Here is a 14,773-nt window from a genome sequence, read left to right as displayed (position 1 = left end):
GGAATCCTTGAAAGGTGTGCTGGCCTGCACTTTGACCTTGATATACGCTTCACGTTGTCGTCGTCAGACGTGATTCGGCTTCACTGTGTTTTTACCTTCTCAATATATTGCGGAAGCGAGCTCCACCGGAAGGCGTTCACCTCGAGCGTCGATCAAAGCTGTGTACGGGCACTCCTCGCTTCCGAAATCCCACAGCAAGTAGACCCCGAAAACGAAAGTTTCGTTGATCGTCAGCAACTTCATTCAACGCGGTCGTGTACTCCCTCAGAAAGAACCACTGAACCCGCGAAGCCATTGTGTCGTCTGCTAGCAAGGCAAAACCGGTTGTGAACCTTTATTACGGTGTTTTTGGATCGTGTTATGGTACTGAGACGATAGAAAAAGTCTTCATGATTAGATATTGAGAAAACACAATGCTTACAAAAAGTTATTTACTTTTTTTATCAGACAATTTCTAACATCACGTCGATCCCCTATTCATTTATTCATAACAACGGCCCTAGCAACGGTTCGTTTGGAGCGGAGCGTCATGTTGTCACGTCACCACTTACGGGGTCAATGCGGAGAGCAAGTCGTCTGCTTCTTGCGCAAGGGTTGCGGTGACGTCAGAACGACGCCGAGTTCTGACTGGCTTGGATTGGAAGGATAGTGGGTAGAGCTCAATGCTTGATGCCTTGAGGTCTACCCACTATTCTGTTTCAATCAGCCAATAAGAGCTCGGCGTTCTGTCATCATCGCAACCCCTGCGCAAAAAGCAGACGAACTTGCGCTTCGTATTGCTTCCGGATGAGTAGGTGGCGACAATTGATAGGAGGCAGCGAACAATTAGAGAGCCTATATTACAGAGAATTTCAAACTACACGATAGGAGTCACGTGGTTAATGGGCCGCGTTTGCAATACGAGTTACAGGTGACGAACGCGTTGGGGTCGCCCGTGAGCGTCTCCGTGCACCTCTCCGTCTGCTTTCCTTTTAGCCACGCGAAAACGCAGCGCACGCGCACTTGCGACCAATCTGCGATGGAGGTGTAGGTTCGCCATTAAACTGCAAACGCTCCCCATGGTTTGAGTTGGACCCCCTCTACAATCTATGCTTGATACGAACAATAGGCGAAAGAGGAAATGACGCCGGCGTGCTCCTTCCCAATGCCAATTTATCCCGTATAAGAAAATGTTTACTTGGGTACACGCTAGTTTAGGCCAGATTCGATCTGAGTACGAAGGTGCATGTAGATTAGAGTGAACAATTTTGATCACTCCTTTTTGCATGATTCTTCGCCTGCATATGGTGCTGAGTATAAACAATGCTCGCCAGAAAAACAAGCGTTGCGATCGCCGCTCTGTGTTTCTATAAAATGTAGACTGAAAGAGCTTGTCCTGAAACTTTCGTGACATTTTGAAAATATTATTGCTTTTAGCTCAGCTGCGTCCTCGTCCTCGTCACGTGGCAGATGGCTGCAGCCACGCAGCCATCTGCCACGTTGTAAAGTATGCGGCGCGGAAGCCCCCGAACACGCCATTTCCCACGACTGCAAGCCAGGCTGCCCTAATTGCGAGAAAAACCACGCGGCTGATGATCCGGTCTGTAAAACCCGTCGACATGCTGACGAAGCCCTCCGCAACGCGGCCTACCTCAAAGGGCTTCGCCCTTCGTGAGGCCGCCCGGGGAACAACTCACACCAACCAGCCGGATTCCCAGCGCACACCACTGGAGAACTCAGCCACAGCTCCCACAACGCTACCAACCAAGACAAGACAGCACCACCTTCAGGACCGGGTCGCCAGCGCTCCAGTTGCAGTTCCCAGCGCCAGAGCAGCACCAGGCGCAGTCGCAGCAGCCCACCTGCTCAAACCGCGCACACCTGCACCTGCTCTTGCCAGCGCCGGGAGACCCAACTATTGGTCAGTTAGCCACCCGCTTCTGCCCCCCATAACCCTATGCCAGTTAAATCAACACAATTCCAATACCTACATGCAAGCCCTTGACAAGACTACTCCCTCTCTTCCTCAACCACCCCCACAGCCCCCGTACAGCAACACGTCGTCGCTTTCGCCACAACACTCCCCCCCCCCCCCCCCCCCCCCCCCCATAATCTTGATCTCCTGCAATAGAGGCATCGGATAATATCGACCCCCTTCCTCCCCTGACACAGATATTCAACCTTCCTATAAGACCTGCATTACTTTCCTAAAAAATGCAGTCGACACCATGCAAATCACCCTCTCCCAAATTTCATCCAGACTTGAATACCTCGAAACTAACTTGGAAGCCACTTTCATCGCAACCATATATACAGAGAAGGCCATGCCCGCTTCAATACGTGCCTTCCACATGTTGAAGACTCAGTCCTAATGCGAGATAAAAACAAAATACTGGCACCAATCGCCGTAACTCTCTATCCAACCCTACACGCAATACAGGTCGACAAACCCCACCATGGCCAGCCTTGAAATACGGCAATGGAACTGCAGAGGGCTCTCCAGAAAGCGGGAGCTCCTCACGCAGTATCTCGCTATGCAGAATCATCGAAAACCTGACGTCATCCTCTCCCAGGAATCAGGCATTACTGCATCAATTCTCGCCTACATGAGCCACACTAACACTCAAGATACCATTACACTCACCACTCTTGTACCTAAAGACATCGCAGCCAAACTAGTTCACGAAACCCCTCACAGCGTCACACTGAAACGCATTCCAACCCGCTCCTTCGGCAAAAACCCAGCTCATCAACTTCATGTAAACAATGAGCCCACCTAAGCACTTTGTCGACGTCATCACGAGCGTATAGACGCTTTGCAGCAGCTGTGCATGGACGCCGCCATAACTGACCTTCAGTTTTTGTTTCCTCTTATTTCGTTTATTTTACTTCATCATTACCATAGCAGGCCAGGTTACAGCCACATTAGATTCAACTGTGTCCTTTTCTAAAGCATCGGCCTTTGTAGAGGATCGTCAACTACCGTTTCAGTTGCTCGGCATCTCGGTAAGACAAGAGAAGGTCAGCAATGGCGACTGTAATTTGGCGCGTGTGTAAAGCGTCTATATAGCTCAACTCCGCCCCATAAGGCTCTTCACCCACCCCATAGCGGTCGACTTTAAAGGAGCGATGCAACAATTTTTGTACTTTGCGCAAATACCGTTTAAAACGGATCCCTAACGTTAATGACCTATGAAACACGCGTTCGTTTTTCACCCCACGCAATAGAAGTCCCAGAAAAAAATTTAAGAAAAACGAGCAGCGTTCACCCCCTCAACTCGCAGCCAGAACAAGCGGCCACGTGATCTGGAGCCGATTATATGCCGCCCACGCGCTGGGGTTGGCAAAGCGCAGGACACGCGCTGAGTTCCAGACATTCTTATGGCTCGGCTGTTGTCGTCGTTCCAGCGATTGGACATGGGTCACAACCCGAATGCTTCTCGAGCTAGCAATTGTCACGAGCCCAAGTCGAGTGCCCACGCAATGCTCGGGTCCAATCTATGAACCGCATTCAAATATCGTCACTTGGGTGTACTGCGATCCCCGAGTTACGTCATCAAATTTTGCAAAGGAGAGATTGAATGAAAATGATCGCTTTTGTCCTTGAAATTACATCGCAACAAAGGAGTTTCTTGGCCAGTGGCGTTGCGTGTGAGTATCCTTGAGTCCCAGATGTGCCAGTAAGCTCGTGTCGAGTGAAAAACATTCCAATTGAATATCGTTGCACCGCTCCTTTAAACCGCAGCACGCCGAAAGGCTCCAAACTCCTCGACACTATTCAACAGAAAAACTTCCCACTTTTATATACCGAATGTCCCACTCGCCATAGTAACTCTGTTGAACGTGACACCACGCCAGACCTCACCCTCCTTCGAGGAGCAAAGACCACATGGGCAAACACACACGGCACACTGATCAGTTATCATACCCTCAATGAAAGCTCCATACATGCCCCGCGTTACAAAATGTACGCCAGATATCACGGACGGGTATAAATTCCGCCAGGCTGCCAATCCGGGCCTATGTGACAGAATCAGCCTGAACGATCGGACGCAATGGGTACACGAACCGAACCCGAGCACACGCGCACCCTCCGACAGCAAAAAGGCGCCTTTAAAGCTGACAAACATCTACCTCATCTGTGGGAGGCCAGGTATGGTCTACTCCGCCGGTGGAAACGTAGCAAATGCAATTGCGAACTAAAACGGAGGTTAGCTTCGCTCAACAAGGACATTCAGCGACACTCCGACAGACGATTGGCTCGCGGGCTGCGACTCCCTCAGCAACAGACTTCACATTGGTTTGGCCTGGCACATTATCAGAAGTTTATTAAATCCTACTTAAACCAAGACCGTCGCCCGCACCTCTTTCAACAAACTTCTCGAGGGGTACACCTCTACCACACAATTATTCGAGGAACTACGCACCAAATACATTGCACCCACCGCCTTTCCCCAATACGCCGACTACACCAGTAGTAAACCTACAGACCCCCCTCTCGCAGCCGCCATTACTCTGACCGAGCTAAAATAGGCAATTGCTGAAGGTCGCGCCAACACGACACCTGGTCAGTGCCATGAAACGCACTTTTGTCTGGAATAAATGAATTCAGATTGGCTATTTACTAATAGCATATCGTTTAGTGGGCTAAAAGAAAGAACGTAGATTGTCAAAAGCCTGATTTTCGGTACGAAAATTTGAAAACACAGCGGACTATTTCGCACCTCCTTCCCTTCGTAAGCTCTCTGCCTTTTCATTATGATACATCCACGGAACAGAAAGCGCTCACCGGGCCCAAAACACGTCACACGACACCGTACCTCACTTATTCTCTTCACCCCCAAGCTGACCGTGCGGTGGAAGCTATGCGCTTGCCGTACCAATCAGCCACCTCATTTTCATTACCTGACTTCATTCTCTGCGCGTGGGCATGCGAGAGAGCGTGATCACGTGGCAAAAGTGTGGCTGGCCCAACGAGCGCGTAGCTTCCACAGCACTGTCTGCTTACGGATGAAAGGGGTGGGGAAAGCAACTTTTGGTCCAGTTTTGAGCGACGGGCTAATCTTGTAGGAGGAGAATGGCCGTGTCCGGGTACACAAACGAGGGTCCGAGCATAAGGGGAGTCCCTCTTTTCCGTCTTCTTGAACTGTTTGGTAGAGTGCGCGATTTGTGAGTTGAGTAGGAAAGCTTAAAGGAAGAAGTGGTGTAGACTTTCCATTTTTCCAGGGGGGGGGGGGGGGGGTGCTTTTCCGCGCAAGCGAAAAAGCATCCCCCCCCCCCCCCCCCGGAAGTACGCTGGGATTCCATTTCCCATGTATTTTGTCAATAAAGGCAACTGGGGCATTATTTTGTTTACATGCCACTACTAGAAACTCGTTACGTGGCACATAAACAGCGTCTCAGTAAGGATCATGACCCGGGCCCCGGGGGGGGCTCTGCCCCCCCCCCCCCCCCGATCTCACCAGGCGGGGCACGAGCCCCGATGCCCCCCCCGTAGTCTACGCCTATGCCTCTATTCTTAATGCCCTCCCTTCCTAACCCCCCCCCCCCCCTCTAAATATTTAGACACCCCCCAAATTTCAATTCCTGTGGAAACCCCTGCACCTCCCCAAGACCAACTTCACATGCCACAGTTACGTAACCTCGCTGATCCTGCTGACTACCCCTCCCTTCTAAATATTGTTACGATAGAACAAGACACGAGACGTCTGCTCAATGGCGAGGTTTTAATTCTAACTGGTCGCCACAGGCACGTGACCGATGACGTGGCCACGGCACCTGCGACAGCCTGTCTTTTTCTTCATCATGGCATTAGCTTTGGGGGAAGTGTAGGACGTCTTGACCGAAGAGCTTGGTTGCTGGAAAGGAATTAACGATGGTGCTGTGTGAATCGTGGGTGGAATGGCTTCATGCGAGTTACGTGAACAATGTCTGTTGACGGTCAAACACGGGCTCCAGAAGTTTGATTCTGTAGGTGACGTCAGAGGGTTGGGAGATGATTCTGTAGGGGCCAACATACCGATGAAGCAGCTTGGTTGCTTGACCTTGTTGTCTAGCTGGGACCTAAATCCAAACAAAGTCGCCAGCTGAGTAAGGGTTGAGTAGCGTTGTATCTTAGAGACTGTCTTTGTTGCAACGCACGAGTACGGTCTCGAGTAAGTTGGCGCACTTCCTGAAATAGTGGCTGCCATAATTCCGTTCTCGCATCGATTATTAAAATCCGTATTCGGACACAGAAAAACGGTGAAGAGGCCTGAAATATAATGGAAATGAACTGCATTGGCGTACTTTACAAGCGGCATGTAAAGATATTTCCGGGGAAGGCGATGTTAAGCGAGAATTAAAGAAAACGACAGGCAAGGCTTGCGTCTTGTGAGAAGAATCCGATGGAACGCTAGGTGCTTTCTGCCCCCTGAGCCGGTCACGTGACCAGAAAACAGGTCAGGCAGCTGTTTCAGCCGTCGGGAGAGCACTGATCAGCAAACCGACACTGGGTCTTGAACGTGCACCACGCAGTAATGATATACGATTGCACACCAGTACGGAGGTCATCCAGATTGAAATGATCAAGGGGGGGGGGGGGGGGGGGGGCTGTCATCTGGATAATCGTCCTAGAGCAGCAGTACGAGGTTGGAACTGCGACGCGGGAGTATTATCATTTTGTGAAATACGTGCGATATGAAAAGCCTTACTACATACTTCCACGTCAGGAAGGTGTAAGTAAGCACTTTTATCCTGAAAACGATCATCCACGAGCTAGGGAGCGCGATCATGGGGCACGGATCACGTGCCCCAAACAGCGGCCCGTTAACACGCTTCGATCACTGATCTCTCGGCACTTCACGCTCGATTCGAATATCACTGGCGTTGCGACTGGTCAATATGGCCGTTGAAGAGGGCCAATAAGGAGGGCCTGGTCGCCTAACGCGGCCAGTGCCGTAACAACGACATTTTATGCCAACACTGGACCCATATTCACGAAGAAATAGAAGGGCGTTACTGCCCAACGTTACTAGAACAAAGTCGGTTGACAAGCTTCCTATACTTCGTTTTACATGTAGTTTTACCTTAAGTCTGCAGACGCAGCCGATCGTATGCATGCTGATGGGACCAATCAGACAGCGTAATATGTGCACCATCATGATGTTCGTCAAGTTTGTGCGTATGTTCTACCGTGACTGGTCCAATCAGGTACAGGGAAGAGTGACAGCTCGTAGCGTCAGCTGCGTTGGGAATTAAGCTGAAACGAAATATAGAACGCATGGCGCCCTTTTGTGACCCGTGCGCTCGGTGGCGCTCGCTACGCTATCAGCCCGCCCAATGAACAGAAGCTGCGGAATCGGTGGAACGTTGGATGCAGATTACCTGCGGTGGAAAGAAATTCTATCGGGGTTTTTATGGTAAACATAAAGTTTCTGCAAAAATCGGCGCAAAGAAAGCCGTCGTTAGAAAATAATCCTTCTTCGTTGTCTATGGAGGCGTTGACGGCGGTGGCTCTAGGAACGCTATTTAGAACCTATATATGAGAGAGTTTGGTCAATGGGAGGAGCGGAGCGAGCAGAGCCAGGGCGTGCACTAGACGCAGATAGAGGGTTTGGTATGCTTTCTTGGCCAACCAGAAGCCGAAAAGAATCCCCTAGCGGTGGTAGCGATAAACAGCTTTAATAAGAGCTAAAGGATTAAATGTAGTAACTCTAAAGTATTCTAGTACACTGTAGTAACTCTTCATGGTTGAAAATATGGTGCACGTGATGTTTCGATTATGATCATGCAAAAAGATGTTAGAAACGAATATGCCACTCGAACTCTGTCTTGCTCGGACAGAGTGTGACCGTTCGGAGGGCAGACTCCCGGTCCTCGGCGCCTGGCGTTCTGATTATGTCGATTGTTCCGCTTGTCGCGCTCTTCCGCCATGATTTTGGATGACCGTGATTGAAACATCACGTGCACCATATTTTCAGTCACCGAGAGTTACTCCGACGCACTTATTAATTTCGTTTCTCGTGACCACCGCCAAAGCAATAGAGAGTTTAGCAGATCGTTTTTTCGCCCCGATAACGGCCCCCGATAACGATACGATGCATGCCCAAGGCCGCGGAGGATAAAGGAGGTATCGTTATCGGGGCGAAAGAACAATCCGCTAAACTCTCTATTATCTCCGGCTTCTGGCCTGGTGAGCACGGCCTGGTGAGCACACCCTGATGAATTAGCACCTGCGTGTTAATTCATCGTCCAGAAAGTGAGTAAAGCACGCCCCATGCGTACGAAAGCGGAAAAAGGTCAAGATTCCAAACTATAAAACGGAACAGTCACAGGACAGTTCGGTGCAATCGATCCCCGGCTCGATAACTGCGGTTCAAATCTTATGATGTTTACCCACGTGATACAACATTCCTCAGGTCCGGTTAGCCATCGATATGAATGGCGTCATACTCGAGAAATGTTGACATACATTGGATTTGTTCGCTGACAAAATCCGTCGTGCGAACGAGAAAAAAAAAAAATTAAACAAATAGGTGTTTGCGGTAAAGCGCAGGTCAAAGAAGCGATTTTTTCTACCCGGGTATCCTTAACATGCTATCAAATTCTGAATTACTGCTCACCAGACTGCGGGCACCTCGACCGGGCGTTGATCCATCTAACTAAGGATACGTAGACCAGCACTACATCCTAGGCGACACCATTGCTTGCGCAGTGTCACAATGATACAGGGAATCAACATAGGGGATAGAGGTTATTATTGGTGACAAGGGGAAATTGGTAACTGCTTCATTTCGTCCGACTGTCCCATTCGTTGCTCACCCGATACACAGTGATATCTCAAATCTTGAGCATTAATCTGCACGTTTCGTTGTGCAACGCCATTAATTTCTGAGCGACCGGGTCCATGTCATTCCGTAAGGCTCCATGTTTGGGACACCTGTTTTTGCAATGTGTTCGATGTTATGCTGAAAAAGCTTCTCAGACAGGCAGCCGGGAGATCGTAGGTTCCTGAAGGAACTGATTAAGGCAGCAAGAGAGATCTCGCAACGCAGTTTTGGGGTGTCAACTTAATGTCGGGTGTGCACCTGCCGACGCCTTGTTCACGGCCACCTAGGATGCGGCAGTGAGCGGATCGACAGCCTTCGTGTGGGCGCTGCGCGAAGGGTGCGCCGACGAAGCGCCGATGACGTGCGACTGCTTGCTCAACGCGTTGTGCAGTGGGTTGCCGAAATGCTCGAAGCCCTGGAAGCCCATCACGGGCTCACTGTCCTCGTCGTACGAAAAGGCGCCCCCGTAGCCGCGGCTGGGGCCTTGCACGTAGTAAGGCACGTGACTGGAACTGGCCTGATTGTCCGCGTAGATGCCACCCCGGATGAGCTGGAAGTTGCCGCTGCCGAGCGAGCCGTATCCCTCACTCGGGAAAGAGCTTGCCGATCGGCCGTACTCCAAGTCGCTGTGCGATTGTTTGCTGTACTGCCGGCTCATGCTGGGGTAACCGGAAATGGCCGACGCAAAGAGTGAGCCTCCATCCAAGAAGGGGGAATAAGCCATCTCCTGGCTGCCAAACGGTCCGGTGATGGGGACGAAGCCTGAGGCGGCCGCTGTGCCGCGAGTCGAAGCCATCGAGCTGACTGCAGACTCCGAGGCCGCCCGTCGAGGGACGCGCTTCCTGGAAGGCGCCTCTCCGTTGCGGGCGGACCGACGGTGTCCAGCCGCCGCCCGCCCGATCGGGGTGACCTCTCGGAAACTGGACAGGACACCGTCGTCAGGTTCGGAAGAGCTGCCGCGGTAACTCCTTCGAGCTTGTCCTTGCTTCTTGATCAGCTCTGGTAGAGGAGCTCTGGGTTGTCCACGCGGTGGAAAAGCCTTTCGAAAAGGTTTCCTCGAATTTTCGATCCCTCGACGTTGCAGCAAAAGCCTGATGTCTTGGTGCCGCAGGGGCCGCGGAGTGTGGCGGGGCTCTGACTTGGCTGCTGCGCGACGTGATCGCTCATCGAAGCTTGAGTCGTGCAGAAACTTCTGCCAATTTACACTCCTGGGCCGGAACGCTTCGGCGGCGGCGCCCGACACCATGCGACCCCTGATGCGTGCCGACGACGGACTCCAGGGAGACTGCACACTCCGCCTCCCAGGGGGCGCGTCCGGAGGCACGTGGGTCTGGCCAGGAGTCTGTTCGGGGACAGTCGCTGGACTCTGTGGTCGGAATTCACCTGCGGAAGAGAAACTCGTAAGAGCCGGAGCGCCAAAATCGAAAAGACTGACCAAAATGCCAAGCCAAACATGACACGCCAAGCGGCCACAATTAGCTTGACGGCAGGATATGTAACGTTTCAGCCGCATCCGGTTCATTTCGGTTATATTCAAGAGCACGTTTCTCGCATGCGATTTTGGGAAGTCTTGTTTAACTTTATCTGCGAGCGACGCCGAAGCTACAAGCCCGAACGTGTGGCCCTGCGCGATGAATGTTCTGCACATAGCCACCTCTATATTCACAAAGCCTGGCAGTTCGACGACGGAGCCATATATAGAGCGCCCGGTCGCAGATTTGGAGCGCGAGTATTTGGTAGCACAGAACATCAAAGAGCCATTTCTCGGGGAACCTGAGAAATGGCGCAGCGGCGAGGACCCGAAACACACTTGTTCGCTATAGTTTCGGCGTCTCGCTGCAGCGGGGTGCAAGTCCCGTGGCTTTCCTCTCATCCGTTGTCTGCCGCTCCATCTTTCCGTTTTGGCGGCCGCTTCTCGTGGCGATCTGCCAGACTTTGTCAGTAATCATGAGGCTAGAGCCACTAAATGAGCTGCGCTTAGAGTATCGGCACTCCGTTCCCCGGCATTGTTGTGGGCGCCGCCATTTTGGCTCGTATGCAGAGCAGACGCAACTGCCGATCGTCATGATTCAAAAGTGCGACTTCCTCAGCATTAGATTCGGTTATGGAAAGGTCACGCAATATTGCTTTGCTCTGTCACGAACTATTTAAACATTTGTGGAGGGCGGAAAGGCGTTTCCTGTGATTTCAGATAAAGCTTCAGATAAATGGCAACCATGATTTTACGACACAATATGGCCAAGTGTCGTTACTCTGAAGCGTAGCTTATTTAGTGGCACTACATGAGGCTATGCTCTGCACGAGCGCGCGTGCTTGGCAGGGACACTGAAAAATTTACAGCTCGCTCCTGTAGCACCTGCTATACATCCGCACTTGAGGTGAATTGGAGTGTAGAATGTGCTTATGGTTCAGGCCACAGAATGCAGCCAATCACATTCTCTAGTGCGGTTTTCGTTTTCTCATTGCTCTTCCGAACTGCCCAAACATAAAGGATTTGAAGAGGCCAAGGCCGCAGCTCATAAGATGCAGGCTCCTAAGCCCGCCGTGGCCGCCCACGACTGAGCCAATGGAATTAAAGGTACATTTCCACGGCAGGACGTGAGTGGCGCCATTCTTAAGGACTCGCTCGCAGCTATATTACAATTGGTGGACTAGTGCTCAATCATAATAGCGAGTTTTAGTAGACCGTGTTTCCCCCTCCGCTATCCGGAACTCTACAGCCAACGCATCGGCACGCAAGCGCAGTGGCAGTTCCTTCGTAGCGGAGGGCTAGCGGAGGGCTAGCGGAGAGGGAAACACGGTCTACTAAAACTCGCTTTTACGGGGGCGGGATCCCGCGGTTTTGTGTCTAAACAGAAACGTTTAGTTACGCTTGGCGGGTCTCTGTGTGGCGAGTCCCTAAGTCTGCTAAGAATCACTCTGGTGCGATAAAAAGGGCAGGCAAATGGAGCGCAAACAACGATTCCGGAAATAGTTGGCGCCCCCACCGTCATTACCAGGTATTATGGGAATTCGATGTATGGCACGTGGCTTCCACCTTTCTCTTCACACCCAAAAATAAACAAGCACAAAATCACTTTTGGACAGAAAAGGGGAACATAGTGTCGGTCGGACATGTTTTGATAAATTAAGAATGCAGCGAAAGAGGACGAACACAGTAGAGAGTATAATTGACGACTCTCTTTTGTGCTGTCTTTTTTGCGTTGTGAATGCATAGCATTACACAAGAAGGAATCGCGCGTCTCCTACATCCGAAGGCTCCGTCGTCCTGAACGTCGGGGCGCCCTACTTCCCCGCGCAGCGCCGTGGACGAGATACAGGCTCATCGACTCGGCTTCCAAATGAAGCCAATCGGTGTCAGGTTAAGCACAACTCCGCCTTCCGCCGGGCTTTGGTTGCGTGGTTGACCAAGTGTCATGGAAGGCAGAAAGCTTGCGCTATAGGCAGAGCACTTGCCGCATTCTTCATCATCACTGACTATATGGCGAGCAAGTTCATCTGCTCTTTGCGCACATCGTACGTTTGTTTACCCTCCAGATGAGCCCATGCGCTTTTGTTTTCCCGCCGACCTCAACCGATGATGGCGCGAGCTTGTCTGCTTCGTCGTCGTGCATTCCCTGCGTGTTCTCTGTGTTGCCCCATGATTGACGTGCTCCTCCTTGCGTTCCGATGCGCCAAAGAAGCATTTTGGAGCACTTGCTCGCCGTATAGTGTCTGATATGCTATAGCCACGGATACATTAAAGCGACCGTGTAGCGTATCGAATCGAGATATGACGACTTTGGCTGCATTTACATGGACGCGACCGCAGCGCATCGAATTGAGATATGACTATTTTGATGGGTAGAAGAGGAAGAAGTAAAGAGACAGGGTGGGTGTAGTTGGCCTCTGCTCGATTCGATGCGCTATACGATTGCATCCATGTAACGCCAGCCTGTCACTGGATAGAAGGGGAGGAAGCAGAGGGACTAGGCGCATGTGATTGGTTCCATGTCAATTCGATGCGCTCTTGTCGCATTCATGTAAACGCAGCCTATGTTTCTGCACTGGGTGGCTGGCTGGCAGATGCGTAAACTTGTACGCGACGCGTTGTATGTATCTACTTACTTTTTTTGTTACGCACTAACAACTCTCCATGAAAGGAAACGCATAACGGGATTTTCGTTACTTTTTAACCGAGGGACGAGTAACAGTATTTAGTTACTTCTTGAGAGGAACGTGTAGGAGACAAGTTACACAATTTTGTCTTCACTCCAACTCCTCAAGTGGCTATCACAACTAAAAAGCGCCGGGTACGCAATAAAAAAACAAATTCACAAAATATAAAAATATAGCCTCGCTTTTCATGATGAAGATCGTTTGGTAATCATCGCATGGTACCAATATGACAATGGTTGAAAATATGCTGGACGTTACCAAATATTGTTTCAGAGGAAGGCCTTGCAGGTTGGTGACCTTGAATTTCTTCGGTCAAATGTGCAATTACAGATAATGACAGTATATGAGGCGTCGAGTGAATGTCGGTGTAAGTTTTGGGAATAATATGGCGGCGTATAGGATAACAGGACAAACTAGAAGACGCCATTTTCTTTGCGCAAGATGAGCTCGTCATAAGTGTTTCCTTACAAAAAAAAAAAAGAAAGAAAAAAAAAGAAAGATAAAACACTTTAGGAACGTTTTATAGCAGTGTGTACACCAAAAGGTCATATTTGGAGTACCATGATGCAGGGGTGGAAGCAAGCTTCAGACTTTTCTAGCAGATCTGGGAGCATCAAAGACTTTGGAGCAGCTCAGGAAAGTCATGATTCATAGCAGGTTAGTAAATCTTGGAGCTGGTCACGCAGGTAAAACTTGAGGCTGTAGGCGCAGAGGTGTTTTTCTAAATACAAAAATATCACAACGAAAAAGTATATCCATGTGACGTTCCAGAACCATTTCCGAACATACCCTTTCCTTAAATATAATCCAGCTCATAGCATAAAAAGCAAACAGCCTAATTGTAATATACCCGAATGGCAGCTATTGAGAACTCTCCTGGTAGTGGGGAAGTTCCTCTTACGGATAGAAGGCATAGTCAACAAAAGAAGCACAACTTAACCCTCATTAATATAAAACGTTGTGCCTATTTCTTAAGAGTTCCATAAGTTAAAAACAAAACCACTTCAAGATGCAATGGTATCGTATGAAATATAGACCAATACTTACTGACTACAGGTTTTATAAATAGAAAATACATATGTTTCAAGTACCTGTGTAACAAACATAAATGCATTCCAATACTCAATTTAACAGAGTACAAATCTACTCTATTTGATGAAAGTACAAATGCAAAACATCGAAAATTTATGATATCATCCCTATTCATATACATATGCGCTTAAGCCCTTACTATGCATGACTGTAGAGAATAAACAAACAAACAAAAAGCTTGTTTAAGATTTTGATCAAAAAAAGTGAGAGACAAGCAAGCCGTTTTATGTTAGCAAGTGCGAACATAAAACGGCAGGTTTTCTTCACAAGTAGATTTTTTTTAATGCGTTCTAGCACAACGGTTTAGGGTTTGCGTCGCTCAGCAGGACATTCTCACTGTTCTCATTGTTCTCCCGCCGGCATGATGTTTGTTTGACAGCGCGTTTATTCGCCCCATACATCCTTCACAAGAAAGTTTACAGATGAGGCAACCAATTATCGCTTTTATTGGTACGCTTACGAAACGGATGAGGAGCGCGGAAGTGATCTCAGCAGAAACGAACACCCTAAACACTAACAAAAAAATATGTATATGCCAAATGTTTGTTTAATTTTGTAGAGTGCTTTTTACTTTCCCGATAGGTGAGCAGGTGCCAGCGGGCTCTGATGTACCTTTATATACCGTAAGGCCATGAAAGAACGCCCGATCAAAGTGATAAGACAAATAGTTAAAAGTATGGATTAAGCCATGTTACGGGATGCAACAGCAAAATTTTATATATAAGAAAATTAAA

The 14,773-nt window shown here is 49.6% G+C and overlaps 1 protein-coding gene across 2 annotated transcripts in view; it reads right to left on the bottom strand.

The window, feature by feature from the left end:
* Nucleotides 1-8,694: 8,694 nt before the first annotated feature.
* The window catches only part of LOC8026290, a 149,985-nt gene continuing 143,906 nt past the window's right edge, over nt 8,695-14,773 (bottom strand). The window contains exon 2 of one of the 2 annotated variants that reach the window (XM_029982997.4): nt 8,695-10,172. In XM_029982997.4, the coding sequence (XP_029838857.2) occupies nt 9,073-10,172 (1,100 nt within the window). In that variant the 3' untranslated portion in view covers nt 8,695-9,072. The remainder of the gene's footprint in view (nt 10,173-14,773) is intronic. The other variant, XM_029983052.4, reaches the window with a different exon arrangement.

Source organism: Ixodes scapularis, unplaced genomic scaffold (assembly GCF_016920785.2).
Source record: "Ixodes scapularis isolate PalLabHiFi unplaced genomic scaffold, ASM1692078v2 PGA_scaffold9__187_contigs__length_104089568, whole genome shotgun sequence".
Taxonomy (NCBI): domain Eukaryota; kingdom Metazoa; phylum Arthropoda; class Arachnida; order Ixodida; family Ixodidae; genus Ixodes; species Ixodes scapularis.
This window is presented reverse-complemented; position numbering and strand designations above follow the sequence as displayed.